We start from the raw sequence: 18,870 nt of genomic DNA on the forward strand, positions 1-18,870 counted from the left end.
TGTTCTGCGCGAGAAAATTGGTGAATGGTATTCTGGGAGGCGCTGCGTTAGAATGCCCCGAGCGTGCAGCAGAGGTGAACGAGCTCATCAAGCACGTCACACGTGAGACATAAGCGCCGTCTGGCAGTTGTCTTAGAAAACAAAACGCGTGGTTCTGAAACGGGTGTGCACGCCCATCTCAGAGGTGATAAGGTGTAGAACGCAAAACGACGGGTAAGTGCCACCACCGTTTCGTTTTAGCAAAGCGTTGGAAACACTCGCCTTTACGTGCTGGCGTTGCATGGTCAGCGCAGCGTGATAAGCACTACGGTCTTCAAAACTCCTTATGTGTGCCTTTTCTAGTAAGAGACGCACATGCAGAATATATACGTGTTGTTATGGTGCCCCAGACATGCGCAATAATTGCTTTATGAATGACAATTGCACAAGCATGAACGCTCAACCTTGAGCAACATAGGTTGGCGCTGCTGATGGGGTCGGCGTTTGGGGTATCGGCTCGTGCCGTTTAGAGTACCCAGTATCGTTAAGAGTGGACAAACAGACAAATTACAAGACGAAAGACAAACGGACTGACAGACGGACCAAAATTTTTGCGTTGAAGGTCCCCAAGAAAGACTATCGTCTTTAAAAGTAGCTGGCGGAAGGGCCTCTTTCCTGTCAACTACTTCTTACAATTTCGTACGCGGCGCTACACTCAATTATTGCATTGAAATACCAACTAGCCTGCATAGACACCCTCGTTCGGTTCACTGTGGGCTTTGATAATTTGCTAACGTATAGAATTTTGTTTTGATGTCAATTATATGAACACGCTCGCCTGGATGTTTTGCCTTCAGCGTCACCGTCAGTCAACGATATGTATACGTATTTATATACGTAACAACGCCATAAAGAAAAAAAATTGGCAGATCCCACGTACAGTGAGAATCAGTGATATGCGAAGCACAAATAGGAAAGGTTGATATGTCAATTGAAAATCAGCACAACGTTACGAGGTAAAGTTAAATGATGCCGTATATGATTTCCCTGTCAACATCTCGTGGGAACATCTCGTGGCAGGATGGCAATATTCCTGACGACTGGAAAGGGAGCCGTTTGTTGCCCATCTTGAAGCAGGGCAAACCCCCACTTGAACTCGCCTCATACCGCGCAATAGCACTGTCCAGCTGCGTAGGGAAGATAATGAAACGGATGATACTAGGCCGCCTGAAGTGGTATCTTCAATACTACAAGGCTTATCCGAATCCTATGGCTGGTTTCCGACGCGCCCATCTCAGAGGTAATAAGGTGTAGAATGCAAGATGACGGGTATGTGGCACCACCGTTTCGTTTTAGCAAAGCGTTGGATGCACTCGCATTTACGTGCTAGCGTTGCATGATCCGCGCAGCGTGATAAGCGCTACGGTCTTTAAAATTACCTATGTATGCCTTTTCTAGTAAGAGACGCACATGCAGAATATATACGTGTTGTTATGGTGCCCCAGACATGCGCAATAATTGCTTTTTAAATGACAATTGCACAAGCATGAACGCTCCACCTTGAGCAACATAGGTGGGCGCTGCGGATGGCGTCAGCTGTTTCAAATACTCGATGCCGTTAAGAGTGGACAAACAGACAAATATACAAACAGACAGACAGACAGACAGACAGACAGACAGACAGACAGACCAAAATTTTTGCGTCGAAAGTTCTCAAGAAAGACTGGCGTCTTTAAAAAAACATTGGAGTATGGGGTTGTGAGCGCGGCGTCGAGTCACCATCTCCGCACATTTGAAGGATGCATGCCGCTTCCCGCGAGACATGGTCGTGTGCAAAACTGCGGACTGCAACCGGCGAGTCGATTATCACAATCTCTGCATGTGGCGCTGCAGCGGGGGCTAAGGCTATCGGGGCTTCTTCAGCTGCCTGTGTGTGTACCGTCGTCACCGAGGCGCTCGCGAGGCATTTGCTTTGATTGTGAATGACCACAATTCCGTGTGCTCTTCTCCCTTCATATCTCGCGGCATCTGCGTATCCACGTCCGTACTGATACCAAACTTCCTATGAAGCTGTCTATCGCGTTGGTTACGTCATTTCATGTGGTGCGTCGGGTGCATATTCCTAGGGATCAGTGGAATGATCAAGTGGTCGTGGACTGAGGCAAGGACCTCCACTTTTTCTCCTTCCTGAGTGTGATATCTGATGCCCAGCGACTCAAGGATGTGTCGACTCGTATTTCAATTTATTAGGCGTTCGAATTGCGCAATGTTATGGGCCTGAATTAACTGGTTGAGTCAGTTGTGAAGTCCTAGCTCTCTAAATCTTGGTGCTCACGTTGATCGGGATGCCAATCGGTCTCTTAAAAGTCTTTCGTATCATGCAGTTGATTTGTTTGTTTTTTTCTGAGCCTACCCACTTGAGTAAGTGGCAACGTATGTTATTCGGCTTATCGCGTAGGCCTACATGAGACAGATCGCGCAGTGTTCGCGCAGGCCGGTATGTCTATTCGTCATACGACGCGAGAGTCTGATCGCGTCGACTACTGAACGACGGAGTCAGCGCACAGTCTCACCATTGTGGCTTTTAGATGCGGAGCATCTAATACTCGAGGCTTGTAGTGCGGCGCCGTCCGCAAGCTTCCTCCTCCTTCTTCCACCATCTGTGCATCCCTTCCTCCTCTACACACCACGCGCGCTTCACTCCTCCACCATCTGTGCACCCTTCCTCCTCTACACACCGCGTGCGCTTCTCCTCTTCACGAACATTCGCTAGCTGTATAATGTAGCGCGCATGCGCCGTCACGCTTCGAGAACATCGGCAGCTGACGCGCGCGCATGCGCCGTCGCGCTTCGAGAACATCGGCAGCTGACGCGCACGCATGCGCCGTTGCGCTTCTCCCCCTTCTCGAACATTCGATAGCTGACAGTGCTAGCGCCGTCGCGCTGTATATATACTCAAGGTCGGCGCTCGCTCGCTCAGTTGCCGCTCGTCGGTATATATACTCAAGGTCGGCGCTCGCTCGCTCATTTGCCGCTCGTCGGTTGGTTTGTACGGCGCGTCGACGTCCAAGGTCGCGGTGAAATGAATTCCAACGAATACACAAACACAATGATCAACGTCCCTTCGACCAGCGCCGCCCTTTCGCATACGTGTGTACGTGTTCACTCATTTAACACCCCCTCCTACAACCACGTTAACCAATTTAGCCATCGACCCAAATAAGTCGCAATTTAACACCCCATTTCACAACCACGTTAACCGATTTAGCCATCGACCCAAGTAAGTCGCACTTTAACACCCCGTTAACCAATTATATGCTCCGCATCCTCCTCAGTGTTCCCCCGAGGGAAGCTGCGGGCAATTTTTTTGCCTGTATGTGTAAACCCGAAATTCGAATTCTGTCTACGTGTGGTATGTGAGTGCCATCTGCCAAAAAAACGCGTATTTTGAAGGATTCCCCTTCCTCGCTGCGTAGGGTTTTGCGGCCTCTGTTTGTGGGACTGTAGATTAAAGGTTCGGACTTGGTTGCTGAGCACTCGAGACCCGTTTCTTGCAAGTACTCCTGAACTTTGTCCCCTCCCGCCTGTAGCGTTTACTCGGCGTGACCGTGCCAACCTCCTCTGGGAACCCAGTGGGGGATGTCGTCCGCGTATATACTGTGATACAACCCGGGAATTTTCATTAATTTCTCTAGTAGACCCAATAGCACTAAATTAAAGTGTAATGGTGATAATATAGAGCCTTGTGGCGTGCCTGTCTAGCCCATCTCAAAATCTTGTGATTCTTGGTCGGCGATGAAGACACTTGAGCGCCTGCTTGATAGAAAATCAAGTATGTTATTCTACATGTTTCGACCTAGACTCAATGTCTAAACTTGTTTTAGTATCGATTCGTGTTTGACGGTATGAAAGGCCTTTTTAATGTCCAGGCGAAGAATTGCCTTCTTGGAGCTGGTAGCGTCGTCAACAATGTGGTGCTTTAGCTGAAGCAATTTATCCTGTGTGGAGAAGTAGCGGTGGAGTCCCAGCATGGTGTGCGGGAATGTGTCATGGTCTTCGAGAAAGTTGGTTACTCTAATGAGAACGGCGTGCTTCATGACTTTTCCTACACAGGACTTAAGCGAAATTGGCCTTGCATTATCGAGCGCAGCTTGCTTGCTTTGTTTAGGTATCATGACAACTCCAGCTCTTTTTCACGCTTCAGGAAGGGAGCCGTCTCTCCAGAACTCGTTGACGTCGGTCACCAATCGGGAGATTCACTCATTGTCTAAGTTTCGGAGACCTTGTTGGTAACCCCGTTTAGTCCTGGCGCCAACTGGGAGTTAAGTTTGAAAAGGACTGCCCGAATTTCTGCCTCGCTAATGTAATTTATTATTAGTGACTCCATCAAGCAGGAAAAAAAACAATTGCACCATGTCCCGCTGAAGAGCACCATGGAAAGATGTGAAGCAGTGGGGTTAACGCGTACACTGGTGGCGACGTTGACACTGGGGCCAAGTGTGGCATTGCGCAGGAGATAAATCAGGAAGGCGCAAAGCACGCAGTCATAGACCGGTGTTTCCTACTGGAACATGCTTAATCTCTGCTAGTGGGCAATTACAGACAGAACACTCAGAATGAACAGATACCCGCAGTGCAGTTTTAAATCAATTGGGAAATTACAGGTCAATATCCATACTACCAATATTTTCAAAACTGTTTGAAAAAGTTATTCATAAGCGCTTCGTGAGCTTTGAATCTAAGCATTCCCTAATTAGCGACTCTCAATTTGGTTTCAGAAAACACTGTTCGACAGAGCTCGCGTTACTGGAACAAAAAGAACACATTCTAAAGGAACTTGACAAAAATAAAATAGTTATTGGGATCTATGTCGACTTTACGAAGGCTTTCGACCTAATAAACCATGAACTATTGCTGCGCAAGTTAGAGCATTGCGGATTTTGTGGACATGCATCTGCACTCGTAAAATCTTATCTTGCATTCCGTAGGCAGGCAGTTGTTGTAAACGGATTCTTATCCGATACACGGCCTGTTCAGTGTGACGTCCCACAAGGCAGCATTTTGGGCCCGTTTCTTTTTAACATGTTTATAAATGATATTGTGCAGACTATACCCTTCGCAAAAATTGTATGCTACGCTGACGACACGAGCATATTTCTAGCTGGAGATAATATAGGCGAGTTGACAGCACAAACAAATGACGCACTAGACAAACTTGATAACTGGACACGAAAGAACGCATTACAGATAAACAGCTCAAAAACTAAAGTCATCTTTAGAGGAAAAAACAAAAAAGTCGCATTAACAAGAGATATATGTTTTCAGCGTATTCCCCTAGAAATAGTGCCATCGATTAAAACATTAGGAGTTATGATAAATCAAAAACTGTCCTGGGACGACCATGTGACCTATCTTGGTAGCAAGCTGTCGCAGATAATAGGCATTGTTTACAGAAAACGTGAGATGCTGCCGCTGAATGTGATGATCCTAATCTATCAGTCTTTATTTTATTCTCGTCTAAACTACTGTCACTTAGTCTGGGGTACCACGACACAAGAAAACCTAAACAATTTATACGTCCTACAAAAGATCTTCTTACGCGTAATGGAAAGCCTTCCTCGCTGGCACACAACAACCGAACGTTTTACCAAGCACAAAATTGTGCGAGTAACTAAATTATATGAGTATCGTCTTTGTCATTCCTTCAAGCGTGAAATCAAGTATAGTACATTTCTACTTCGTAAGATTGCTCTGCTAGAGCCGTGAAAACATATATGCAGAACAAGAAATACAGATATATGGCACGTTCAAACATACAGAACAACTTATGGCACGCAAACCCTGGAAAACCAGCTTCCGCGACTGCTGAATAGCTTCGCAGCTAAAAACGCACCCCTTGAAACATTGACAAATAAAGAGTTGTTATCATTTTTTCTTTCATAATTCCTGTTATCTGTTTGCTCGCGATTTCTGTGCCTTAAAAGTGTACTTTCTTGTATTGTGTCTTTCATTTTTCTTTTTCTTTTATGTTATGCACATTTGGTTGTGTTTTTTTTATTCTTTAATCCTTGCTGTTCACCAAGTTAGGGGTCAGCAGCTCAGTCAAGATGTTTTTTTTTTGGTTGGAGTTTTCATTGGAACGATCCTCGGATTTTGCAGCTTTTACTGCGGGCCCCTGTCATCATGTACACAATGATGATGAAATAAACGTATTATTATATATTATTATTAATAAATGACGCACACCCTGTGAATTTTCATTGTTGAACAGCACACAGGAGAAGCCTCCTACCGGCATTTCCTTGGAGGTAAAGATAGAGTTCCCATATATGCGGTGCGGCCAGTGAATGGTTGTGCAGCGCATCAGTCGGTTTTTTAATCAAGAAATTTGCTAGCAGATGGTGCCTGCGTTGGCGTTGCGAGGCAAAAGAGCGGGAGTGGACGCGCATGCACTATAAGGGCGGTCACGTTGCACACCGGATTGAGCTCGACCCTAACCTGCTTTGCATCTGAAACAAACATGTGTAGAAGATGCCACTGATAAAATGTCAGAAGTAATCCGCGAAAGATGTAAGACAGGAACCCCGGCAGTGTTTGTCGCGTCTTCGAATGGAGCAGAAGAGTACCCTTCAATTACAACTTGAAGAGGGAGCTGAAGGCAAAGATATTCTTGGCGTCAGCTGTCCCTTCGACAACGCGACAACTTCCGAAGACGCAACTGGTCCTAATCAGCGCCCTTCACGCAAGCAAGATGGGGGAGAATAAAAGAGCGAACAGCAATGAACGCGAATTTCATGTGTGGGGCGCTGTACGATGCAAGCGTGCATGCAACAGGACGCGTTAATGGCTTACAACAAAAGAACAATAATTCAATCAGTATATGACCAAGAAAAGGAAATGGCACTAGTGGTGCTAACGATGTCGGTGACACACGCATTGATGCCATAGACCACATCTCCTTTTTTTCGAAAAAAAAAAGATAGCTTGCTTCAGCACTCAACAAAGCATCGTGGCTTTTGACATTTTCTGGCACTATGCCTTAGTGGTTGGGGTTGTGGTCCAGGGGGCGGTGGCGATGTAGTTGCTGTTGAGCTGTGGGCTCGGATATGCTCTCGCTTGCGGCGGAACTTTTCCCTATCTTCGTTGGCCATGATGTACGATCTCGGTGTTGGGTCTAGGGAGATTACAATCGCCGGATGCCACTCGAAATTTGAATTGAATTGAATTGAAGTTTATTTCTTTCTGATACTGAAAGAGGAGTAAGAGCTAAAGGCCGTATTGCCTGACAGAGGCTCCTACTCCCATGCGCATTCGCCATGCGTGTACATGTTTGCATGCGATGCAAGTATACAAACAATAGAGCAACCAGAAAAATCAAAACATGCATGTACATAATTGTCACCTCAAATAAAGCATTACAGATAGAAATCATACGTGAAAACTCTTCATGAAAACAAACATATCATACAGACACTCCAAGATTATATACCTATACGCATTAAATTGTGAACTTTTAAATTGCAGCACAAACTGTATATTTGGGCTGTTAAACACTGTGACATCTCATTGTGGTATAAAACGCTGCCCTGGAGAGTGTGCGTCATGCTTTGACGTAGGAAAATCGGTGTGCGGGGCCGATTTAGTAATTCAAGGTGCGCGGGAATCATGATGATGGTGATAGCGCTAAAACTATGAGCGCGCCCATGCGCGTGCTCGTGCGCGCACCACGTGGAAAATCTCCCGAGCCACGGGGACAGCTCGGCTGACCCCAGAGAGCAGAACGCAAGGAAAGGTTCGGGCCACGCCCCGGCTGCTCGTTCTGACCCTCCGTGTCCGGGCCTCGTCTCGGCGTTGAAGTCCTCGGGTGCCTCCGGGACTGGGCATCGCCCCACCTCACCCCAGAGAGCAGAACGCAAGGAAAGGTTCGGGCCACGCCCCGGCTGCTCGTTCTGACCCTCCGTGTCCGGGCCTCGTCTCGGCGTTGAAGTCCTCGGGTGCCTCCTGGACTGGGCATCGCCCCACCTCACCCCAGAGAGCAGAACGCAAGGAAAGGTTCGGGCCACGCCCCGGCTGCTCGTTCTGACCCTCCGTGTCCGGGCCTCGTCTCGGCGTTGAAGTCCTCGGGTGCCTCCTGGACTGGGCATCGCCCCACCTCACCCCAGAGAGCAGAGAGCAAGGACAAGTTCGGGCCACGCCCCGGCTGCTCGTTCTGACCCTCCGTGTCCGGGCCTCGTCTCGGCGTTGAAGTCCTCGGGTGCGTCCTGGACTGGGCATCGCCCCACCTCGCACCCACGTTGGTCTGAAGCGGCGTTCGTCACGGCCAGCTGCTGTTCTGGTCTCGGAGCGAGACGCTGTCCCAGGTCTCAGCTGCTCTTCTGGTCTCGGAGCGAGACGCTGTCCCAGGTCTGTTCGCGGCAGTCGGCGATACGCTGTTCTCGGTGGTGTACAGGCAAGCCAGGCATTGACCAACGTACTGGGATGGCCCTGGCGGTTATCTTCTAGACCGAGCCCCGCCTCGGTAGGAACTCCGCAAGCACCAGGCATCGCGCCTCCTGACTACCAGAGAGCTCAAGGTGAAGAGCAACGTTCACGCCCCAAGAGTAGAACGTGAGTGGACGAACAAGAACGTTAACTCCCTTCCGCGTAGGACCGTGAGCGCGTGTATATCTGTGTGAGTTTATGTTGTCTGTATCCCTTTGTCCGTCTTCGTGTATATAAAAGTCTCTCGTTGTCCTCGAACGTCCTCTGTCCTCATCTGGCTAACCTGCGCCCACAGTTTGCCCACAAATTTTGGCGAGCCTGCCAGGGCTCATACACTCATACAGGATGTAGACATGCTTGGTCTTTTGCGCCTTTGTATCAGCAAGTCTAATGTCGCTGGCAAATCTCCTCCAGTCTTGCCGTCACCTGCTTGGGAGGCACGATATTAGGCTTTAGTAGCTTGGTGTGAACAGGCAACTGTGTTCTTGTTGTTCTTCCAATCAGTCGCTGGACTAGGGAATGCAACAGCCTGTCTCTTGGAGTGTTTCTCCACTCTAGCACGCGTCGCAAAGCTCTTCCACCCCGTAGGCAGTCTTCTTAAGAAGTTTCATCACCACTTGGGCGGCTCGTTCCGCCATCTTATTGGAACGTGCATAGTGCAGCCTTGATGTGGTGTGCTCGATGTCACACTGTTTCATGTATTCAGAAAATTTGTAGCTGTTAAAGAGTGGTCTGTTGCCGCTAATCAGCTTACGAGCAAGACCGTGAGCAGCGAAGACTACTTGGCAGAACATAATGACGGCTTCAGAGGTCGTGTGCTTCAAGCGTAGAACCTCAAAATGAAACGATTAGAACTCGACAATGACCCAATATTCTCCTTTGTGGCAGTAGAAATCGATGCCAACTGTTTTCCTGTGTAGTTCGGGTTCAGCGTGGCTCATCATTCGTAGTCGTTGGTTCCTGGGCTTATGTTTCCTGCAGAGTAGAGATCAATCTGCTTTGTCTTGAATGTCTGCTGACATGCCAGATCAAAACATCACATCTCTAGCACATTGCATCATCTTTTAATCTCCTTCATGGGCTGCATGCAGGAGGTCAAGGGCATGGTTCTTAATGCTGCTGGGAATAGTCGGTTGGATCGGAAGAGGATATCATCTTCAACATGGATCTCGTAAGGGTACGACCAGGAAGCTCAAATTTGTTTAGAGACCAACCTTCTGTCATCTGGCCATGTCACATATTTCTTCAGGGTACATAGGTTGTTTTCGTGACTTTCCTCACGCTTGAACAGCTGCACTTTTTCCGTTGAGCCTGAAAATTTTTTCGCAAAATTTAGTTGAAAATGTTGTTCTTCTGCCACCTTCTCTTTTGATGAAAACCAAGACATCTCCTATATACATCTCGGTTCGTGGTTTATACTTTACCCGAAGCTAATACTTTTGGAGTGTCAGCCTCATATTTTAAAGACGTAATGAACACTATTGAAGCGATTTCTCGACGATCGCCTGAGTGAGCGGTGGTCAGTTTCCACCGAAATGCTCGGCTGTGCAAAGACATAGTCGTGAAATCTGGTGCATTCATCTAAAATGGTAACATTTCTTTTTCAATTTGTGCATACTTCTCTTGTTCTTCTGTTAGTGAGGCAGAAGAGCAAGCCAAGGGGTGCCCGTTATTATTTATTTCTCCATTATTTATTCACAAATACTGCGATCTTTCTTCAAGACCTTGGCAACGTAGTACATAACAAGTGAACTCTACCGAAAATAACATTGACAAACAAAAACATCAATATTTTTCTACACGCGCTTTAGAGAAAGAGAAAAGGCAAGCGACGTTAACGTAACAAATTTCAAATCGAGCAGAGTATCTGTTTAGCAGAAGTAAAAAACATCATCTCAGCTAGAAAAGGAAACTGATTACTATTGAAGATCTGACTCAAATCGCGAGAGTGAGTCTTGTGTAACAGTTTGATCAGGCACTTTGTTCAAATCTACTATTGTTCTTGGGAAGAAAGAGTACTTGGAGCAGTTGACACATGTAGTGAATGGGGTAACGGCTACTGAGTGTGGTAGACAACAGGATGCGTTCATGGCTGACAACAAGACAATGTTTATTTATTCAGTACATATTACTGAGTAAGGGAAATTGCCTCGCGGCGCTAACGATGTCGGCGACGCAAGCACCGACGCTATAGGACACATTGTAGAAGTCAGTATACCAGTTCAGCATCAGATATTCGAAGACTCGCATAGTATGTCAGTCTTGCCGAAGCACCTCACCTCCAAGATGTCCAGAAAATTTCTCTTTATGTTGCGAAGTTCTTCTTGAAGCACCTTCGTTTCACTCAACCGAATGACTTCACCAACAGGGGGCACAAGCGCGACAGGCAAACTGCTTACACTGCTCCGGAGGAAGCGCTCCAATAGTACCGATTCAGCAGGGTAGCTGGGCGACTAGGGCGAGCCCGGGCTGGGACCAGAGGCCCTCACTGATGGCTCCTGAAAAAGCAGCAAAATAGAAACTCTACAACAAATAAGAGCCAGAGGGATAAGTGTGGCCTACCCCCTCTCACAGGGCTGGACCGAAGATCAGCGACGAACGACGACAAAGCACCAGCGGCTAAAAATGGCGTCCATGACCATCATATTGGCTCAGCGGTTGAAAGTCGGTATCCCATTTCAAAAGGCACAGACGCTACTGCGCTCATTCATTTAAGTCCACGTAGTGGGTGCATAGCAAATTAGAAAAGATTTCGTCCATTAATTGTTTGAAGTACGCACTGGGAACAGGCTGTCGCTGTCGCGTTGAACTCCTAAAAGCTCTAGAGCCCCCTAATTTTTTAAAAATAGCGTAATTACTGTTACAAGTGAAGGAGGAAGAAGGGGTGGCGGGCACGAAGGACAGACGCTGGCTCACTGACTCATTCCGGTCACCTTCGAAATAGCCAGACGATTGGGTATGGGTCTCCTTCTTCGTTTCTCACACTTCGTTCTGGCGCCAAAACCCACCCGGCCATCCAGACCTTGACTTTGACAATGAACCAACTCCGAGTACATTGCGGCTTCTACCGGACATTCATCACAAAAGACATTTCGATACTCGATGCCTGGCCAACTCAACGACCCCCGCTTTCAGGCGCCAGGAGCTCCTCGCAAGTATCATCGCGAAAAATGTCCACCTAATGAACCTCAACAGAAAGATCCAGGCTTTCCTTCACTTTGAGGACTTAGAAGCCGACCAGATCGCAGCCAGCAATTTTGAAGACAAAGTCATTTGCCCTCAAGGGTGAGCTCACTGCGCAACCAATTCGTGGCCGCCAACCCCACTAAAATCAGCTACCATCACTACCACTGCACTCTAAGCCTCTCGCATTCACATTGCAGCCCGCCGTGGCGTCGTCTTCGATCGACCTTTCAACCCCTTTCACTTCGGCGTCGAAGAATGAGCAACTTCGGCTTTGACCAGCTTATCGACTCCTCTCCCTTCGACGTCGCAGCGGGCTGAGACTTCGCAGTCAACCACCCTCACAAGCCCTCTCGCTTCGACATCGCAGCAGGTCTCGACTTCACTTGCGACCTGCCCCACTCCTCTTGCCTTGACGTCGCCGCCGGCCGCGACGTTGTTTTCGGCCAGCCTCAGAACTCCTCCCACATCGACGTCACAGCGAACGACGACTGCGCTTCCGATGGCCTCCCGGCTTTAACAACAACCACAAGTCGAAGGAGTTTTGAGAACACGCTGAAAATTCTGCTGCTTTCCACACCCTACATGGCGCTTCGTTAGAAAGACTCGTCCGCAAAGTACGCCATGGAGAGTGTGAAAAATGAAGTAGGAGACCTGGGACCCGATTGCCTGGCTAAAAAAAAAAGGTCAAAGGAACAACTGAACGACCCAGCGCCCACGGCTCATGCTCGTGCCTGCCGTCCCTTCTTTTTTTATTTGTAACACGCTCCCGTGGCTGGCAAATCAGCGCTCGTTTTAAGAAAGCTTTGAGTGAGCCTGCCAGGAGGTGTTACACAGAGATGAATGGCTTTGGCGACGGCGATGAAACTTGGGTAGGCGGCAGCTTGTCTTGCGGGGGAAGCCGTCCATTCAAGCTATAGTATTTAGATGACTTCACGGTGGCGCTGCTTAATATTTTTTTAATGTCCCGTCTCGAGACCCGGTGCGCTTGCTTCTCTGCTTGGCGCTGCTAATAGCGTCGACAAGATGCCAAAACTCACGTTGGTGGCTTTTGTGTTTCTTGCGTCGCTTCTTGTAATAGAATAAAACTGACTTTAGCCCGCTTTTGTAGATTTTGAAGACTTCCTGGTAAGCAGCATTATCCTTGGGTTGTTGTGCACGTTAAAGAACCCAAGGTGGTCGAAATTTCTAGAGACCTCCACTACGGCGTCTCTCATAATCATATGGTAGTTTTTGGGACAATAAACCCCACAAATCAATCAATTATCCTTGGGTTGTTGGCGTTTCATGTGAAGCCTCTGGAGGTGCTGCTTGACCACCTCGGGTGTCATGTGTTCCTGATCATGTGCCTGGCTTGCAGGTGCTTCCGATATGAATGAAGACTCCAAATTCGACGAGAACTTTTCTTCCTCGATCGACGAGGGCAACGATGACGCTGATGGATCCTGGTTCGTTCGCCTGACGACCTCACCAGGGATGAGAATCTCGGCCACTTTTGAGGGCAGCAGAGGTTCTTTCACGTGTGTTGTTGCTGGTAACACATTGTGGGTGTCCAGTATGACGGCGTGCAACAAGCTTACTTTACTGGTGCGAGATTCTCAGCGATGGCGGCGTTTTTGGTAGTATCATTGCGGAAGTACCCCGACGACTTGGCGATCACAGTGTGTCTCGCTTAGCGAGAGTCCTTGTTTGCACCGGATCCCTGCATGACGCGCATGGCTTACTGCTGTTGCTGTGTGATGTGGGCTTGTACATAGAGCGCAGGTCTCTGGTGTCAGGCGACATCTCATAATGTGTGGTAGCATCGTATACGGCCATTGGGTGCACGTACTCGATTGAGCGCGGCTCGTAGCAGCACTGCTGCTCGCACTGTCAATGATTGACTTGCTTGGAAATGAGAGGAGACGAACTACAGACCCTACCGCCAAGATCGGGCTTGAGGAGCGTTTAGGGAGAGTTGTCGGACTCCACGTACTGTTGCTTCTGGGGCAAGTCCTGAAAGCGCACGGTGCTGCGTGACGAAAGTACACATGCTTGCCCTCTTTGTCTGGGACGAAATATTGTGTTGGTGAGCTGCAGCTCAGACCACAGGAAACTGGGTCCTTGAGGTCGATGCGCATGGTGTACCCAGCGTTTGCCTTAGATATTGAGATCTTCATGGCGCACCTTGTGGACGAGTCTTTGCACTGAAGCGCCGTGGATTGCTGGAAAGTGGCAGGTCTTTCGACGTGCACTCAAAACTCGTTCGAGTTCTGGTTGACGTTGGTGTCGACAGGCCACTGGAAGGAGAAGTTGTTGCTTGCTTCGACGTCGATGCGGGAGGAGTTTCGAGGCAGGTCACAAGTGAAGTCACGGCCTGCTGCGATCTCGGTACGATAGGGGCCGTGAAGCTGGTCGAAAGCGAATTTGCGGCCCGAGAAATGGTGGTGGTGGACCCTGCTGCGTCATCTTGTGCCGAGGGTTTGTTGGTACTTTGGGAGTAGTTTGTTGCGTTGTTAATGTCCACAACGAAGTTAAATGTCGTCCTGTGCATCAGCGCCATTGCAGGGTTCTGGCAGTGCGGCAAACATTAGCGAAGAGGTTACGTTTGGCGCAGCGAAAGCATGGCTTTTCTGCGTGAAGCTTCTTCCACATCTCTTACGGATGGAGACGTTCGGAGCGATTCTGAACAGTGTGTTCTGGAGAGGTGCACAGGACGCAGGGATTAGAGTGTGGGGATCGGAGTTGTACTGATAAAGCCGCAGCGGAGGGAGAGGGCAGCTGACGGATCAGCAAGTCTCACTGCGGAGGGGTCCGGCTTGTAGACGATATCGGTTCCTGGAGACCGTTTTCCTCTCGTATCTCTACTTCTACTTTCACGAAGCTCAGGAGGTCTTTCACTTGTGACTGGGCTTCCTGCGATGCTGTGGCGTTCTCAGTTAGCATGGCTCCCTTTTGCCGTTGGCGATGAAGGATGCTGAGGTCCGAAGGTGAAGCCTTTAAAAGAACACGCTGCAGTACCGTGGTGTGGAGATACTCTGAAACCTTTCAGTGCGTTGATGCGGAATGTGGCTTCATCTTGCAGATTTCTAAGAGTCACGTCTGCGGAACTTCGAACTGGTTGGACGGACAGCAAACTGTCGAGATGGTCATCGACAAGCATGTCATGACGATTGAAGCGGTCTGACAGAATCTGAATGGCGATGTCATTGTTCGCGTCGGCCAGGAGAATACCTTTATTGACTGCCTTCGCTGCCCCAGTCAGGTATATCAATGAATATTGAAACTTGTCAATTTTCAGGATCTAGTCATTGTGGATACTGGCTTGAAACTCCTTCCAAAATCTTTGTCAGTCGCGTTCTTCGCCTGAGAAACTCGGGATGTGCATCTTGGGCAGTGCGAGGCGAGACCGTGTCGTGGGAGTCGGAAGGCCGGGCGAAGGCAAGATCGTGGCCGGCTGCGACGTGCTTGTGAAAGGGTCACTGCGTGGAGTGATTGTGGCGGTGATGGATGTGGGAACGAAACCTTAGGATGCGTGCTTCTGGATGAGTTCAAAACTCTATAAGGTGGTACCTGTCTACTGTGTGAAAACACACATAACCAAAAAGCCTTCATTCGAGCGTCCTCGATTGCATACATGCAATCACGAACTGCTCCATGCACACAACAATCAAACACGTCCACGATTGACGATTGTGGTAAGCTGTGATGCAAGTGCACAGCGAGTTCTATGCTACACCTTTGAGCACTGGAGCAGCACACGTATAAGCCAGTCTACTTCCCATTTCAACTTCTCTTGAATGTTTCCTGTTGCTGCTGTATTGCCATTTTTTTTTACTTCTGCGCAAAAAAGCTTTAAATTTGCCTTTTAGCGCTGCCATTTTGTTGCAATATGTGCAGATGACCTCGGTGGAGCGTGTTCTTGAATACAGCAACGTGGAACCAGAGGCGCAGCTGGAGTCTTTGCCTGGCAAGAAACCACCAGCCACGTGGCCGGAACATGGTGCGGTCAAGTTTGAGGGTGTCTCTCTGTCATACGCGAAGGGCGAGCCTCCCGTACTTAAGGACTTGCGCTGTCACATCAAGGCCAGAGAGAAGGTGAGGCACCAACTGTTGTGTCCTATATGCGCTTCACAAGAGCGGATCAAGTTGGAACGAACCGTTTTATATGCGAAGCAGCTCTTTGACTAGCCTGTGTTACGCTGTCCCTCAGTACACCCCCACTGCGCGTGCTCGCGTTTCGTGCTGGCCCGGAAGACACCCGCAAAACTGTCGGGCCCCTCCCCCTGTCTCGCCTCGCAAGTTCGACGCATGCAGCGTCTGCTAGCAAAAAATCGATTGCTCGCGACCGTTCACTGGTTACTCCATTTATGTAGGCGTTCGATTGCGCGTTCGCAATTCTGTCAAGGGCGTCTTTTCTCGGCTTTCGCTCGATGAGTGCCAGTATCAGCGTCGCCAACAGTGTCAGCGCTAGTGTTCGCTGCTTCTTATCTACACAATAGTAGTAGTAGTAGTAGTAGTAGTAGTAGTAGTAGTAGTAGTAGCAGTAGTAGTAGTAGTAGTAGTAGGTAGCCACCTCTCGTTTAGTCCTTGGAATGTCTGCTGGATGGCGGTACTTTGATATTGTCACGGGGTCGTGCCGTGAACGAAGGGAGCAGGCTCCAGGTCGAAGAAGAAACTGTTTGTTCGGGCCGAACTTGTGGCTGAGCAATACAAAAGTAAGACACTGGCACTGATACCGGTGAACAGAGCGTCAGCCGTCGACCAAATCACAAGCAGCGAGGCGTGTCGGGCTTTATACACTTGCCATCGAATATTCTAGCGTTATCGCTAGCAGCAATGAAGGTTCCAGAATAAACTGCACTGTTCATGAACTGGACGTAATCTGAGCAAAATGATATGCTGCCGTCCCAAAGCTTCTCGAAATGTGTCGGCATGGTTTGCGCTGAGAATTACTGACAGTAAAACCGGGGGATAACAAAACATGAGGAGAGAATGCGGCATTGTCCCACTCAGAAAAAAGCAGCGTCCCGATGTTTCAACAAAAGACTAAATACATTAATGAAGAAAATAAACAATAAGTACAAGCAATAAAGCACAGCAACAACAACAAAATACAGTCTTCAAGTTTGCGCAAGAAATGGTTTGAGGCGCACAACATGGACGACTTCTCGTAGAGCACGGCGCCGTTGTGAGTTCGTAATGCCCTCAGAAACAACCTCGTAGTTGAGTGAGCCAAGACGTCGAACTACTCTGCACAGTCCTAAGTACCATGCAGAGTTGTTCGACGTTTGAGTAGCATAAGTTTCTTACTGAGCCCAATTGGGCGTGTTGGAGGCTATACCCGGACATGGTCCCCAAGCTGGTACTCGACGAAGCTTCGTTGAGAATTGTAACGATGGCTGTCCGCCACCAACTGATTCCTAATACGGAGACCAGTGAGTTTACGACCTTCTCCAGTGTGCTGAAGCTAGGCGGTGATGTCGATGTTCTCTTCGTCAGCGACGTTTGGAAGCATAGTGTCGAGTGTCATTGCAGGGCTTCTTCCTTAGACCAACTTGTATGGTGTCATCTGCGTCGTCTTTTGGACGGCCCAATTGTGCGCGATGGTCACGTACGGAAGGATTTTATTCCACGTCTTGTGCTCGACGTCAAGGTACATAGCCAGTATATCAGCGATGGTCTTATTAAGACGCTCAGTGAGGCCACTGGCCCGTGTTTGTTAGGCGGTGGTCTGGTGGTGGCTCGTCTGGCCTGTACCTCGGCTTGTCTGGTCTGTACCTCAGGATCGCCTGAGCTAGGTCTGCCGTAAAGGCCGTACCTCTGTCAGTAAAGATGACCTGTGGAACTCCATGACACAGAACGATGTTACCAACGAAGGACTCTGCTATTTCAGCGGAACTGCCTTTGGGCAGGGCCCTTGTCTTGGCGTAGTGAGGTAGTCGGTAGCTACGACGATCCATATGTTCCCGGAATTCGACGTCGAGAAAGGTCCCGGTAAGTTCATGCCGATTTTCTTGAACGGCCGGTGAGGTAGCTCGATGGGTAATAGAGAACCCGTCACACGTGCTTTTTTACTGGTGTGTATATTAGGCTTGCTTTTTACCTTCATGCTCTGTAATCATCCTTTTTAGACGTATATACTCTTGCCACTCTGTGAATAAATGTTAGTTGGAAGTCAGCGCTCTTTCTGTCTACCCTGTCCTTTTTTCATTGTTCGCGCGCTGAAACAATATTGCCACATGATATGCTTGGTTGAGATCCAGGTGTGAAAAAAGACAACGACGATCTGTCTGAGCTGCTGCTTTGACATAAATTCGGAATCGCTGACTGCTCCGAGAAAGGCATCTTCATCCTCGGAACCCCTGACAGCGTGCCCCACAGGCACTCGAGAAAGCGCGTCGGCATCTTCATGTTTGCGCCCTGACCTGTACACAATCGTAATATCGAACTCCTGCAAACGCAAGCTCCACCGAGCGAGACGGCCGGATGGATCTCTGAGATTTGCCAGCCAGCAGAGCGAGTGGTGGTCAGTCACCACTTTGAAGGGACGACCGTAGAGGTAAGGCCGAAACTTGGTCGTCGCCCACACGACTGCGAGGCATTCTTTTTCCGATGTGGAATAGTTGATCTCGGCTCGAGAAAGAGTACGACTGGCCTAAGCTATTACATGTTCAACGCCACCGTGTCGTTGTAAGGACAGCGCCAAGTCTAACGTTGCTGGCATCTGTATGAATTTCTGTAGCAGCGTCCTCATCAAAATGGGCAAGAACAGGGGCTGTTTGCATTCTATGCTGTAGCTCTGTGAACGCTGCATCTTCTTCTGCGCTCCAAGTAAAAGGCACGTCATCTCGGGTGAGTCGCGTAAGAGGTTCAGCTATCTTCGAGAAGTTGGCGATAAATCGGGGATAATACGCGCACAAGCCGAGGAGACGGCGTACTGCTCTTTTATCTGATGGAACAGGGAAGGCAGCGACAGCAGCCGTTTTGTCTGGATCAGGTCGCACTCCGTCTGCACTAATGACATGTCCCAGAAATTTCAGCTCTTCGTAGCCGAAATGGCATTTTTGGGGTTTCAGCGTGAGTTTAGCTGTGCGAATGGCGTCCAGAACCTTTCTCAGACGCTTTAGATGTTCTTCGAAGCTCTCGGAAAAGATGACCACATCATCGAGGTAGACAAGACAGCTTTGCCACTTCAAGCCAGCGAGAACTGTGTCCATCATCCTCTGGAAAGTAACTGGGGAAGAA

The 18,870-nt window shown here is 48.8% G+C and overlaps 1 protein-coding gene across 6 annotated transcripts in view; it reads left to right on the plus strand.

The window, feature by feature from the left end:
* LOC119178190 (ATP-binding cassette sub-family C member 4) overlaps nucleotides 1–18,870 on the plus strand; it is a 2,441,444-nt gene that overhangs the window by 2,064,359 nt on the left and 358,215 nt on the right. For 4 of the 6 annotated variants that reach the window (XM_075869787.1, XM_075871549.1, XM_075870529.1 and 1 more), the window contains one exon: nucleotides 15,523–15,720. The exons of the other annotated variants lie outside the window; for them this stretch is intronic. In XM_075869787.1, coding sequence (XP_075725902.1) covers nucleotides 15,523–15,720 — 198 coding nt within the window. The remainder of the gene's footprint in view (nucleotides 1–15,522; nucleotides 15,721–18,870) is intronic. 6 annotated transcript variants of the gene reach the window in all.

This window comes from Rhipicephalus microplus, chromosome 1 (assembly GCF_043290135.1).
Source record: "Rhipicephalus microplus isolate Deutch F79 chromosome 1, USDA_Rmic, whole genome shotgun sequence".
NCBI lineage: Eukaryota > Metazoa > Arthropoda > Arachnida > Ixodida > Ixodidae > Rhipicephalus > Rhipicephalus microplus.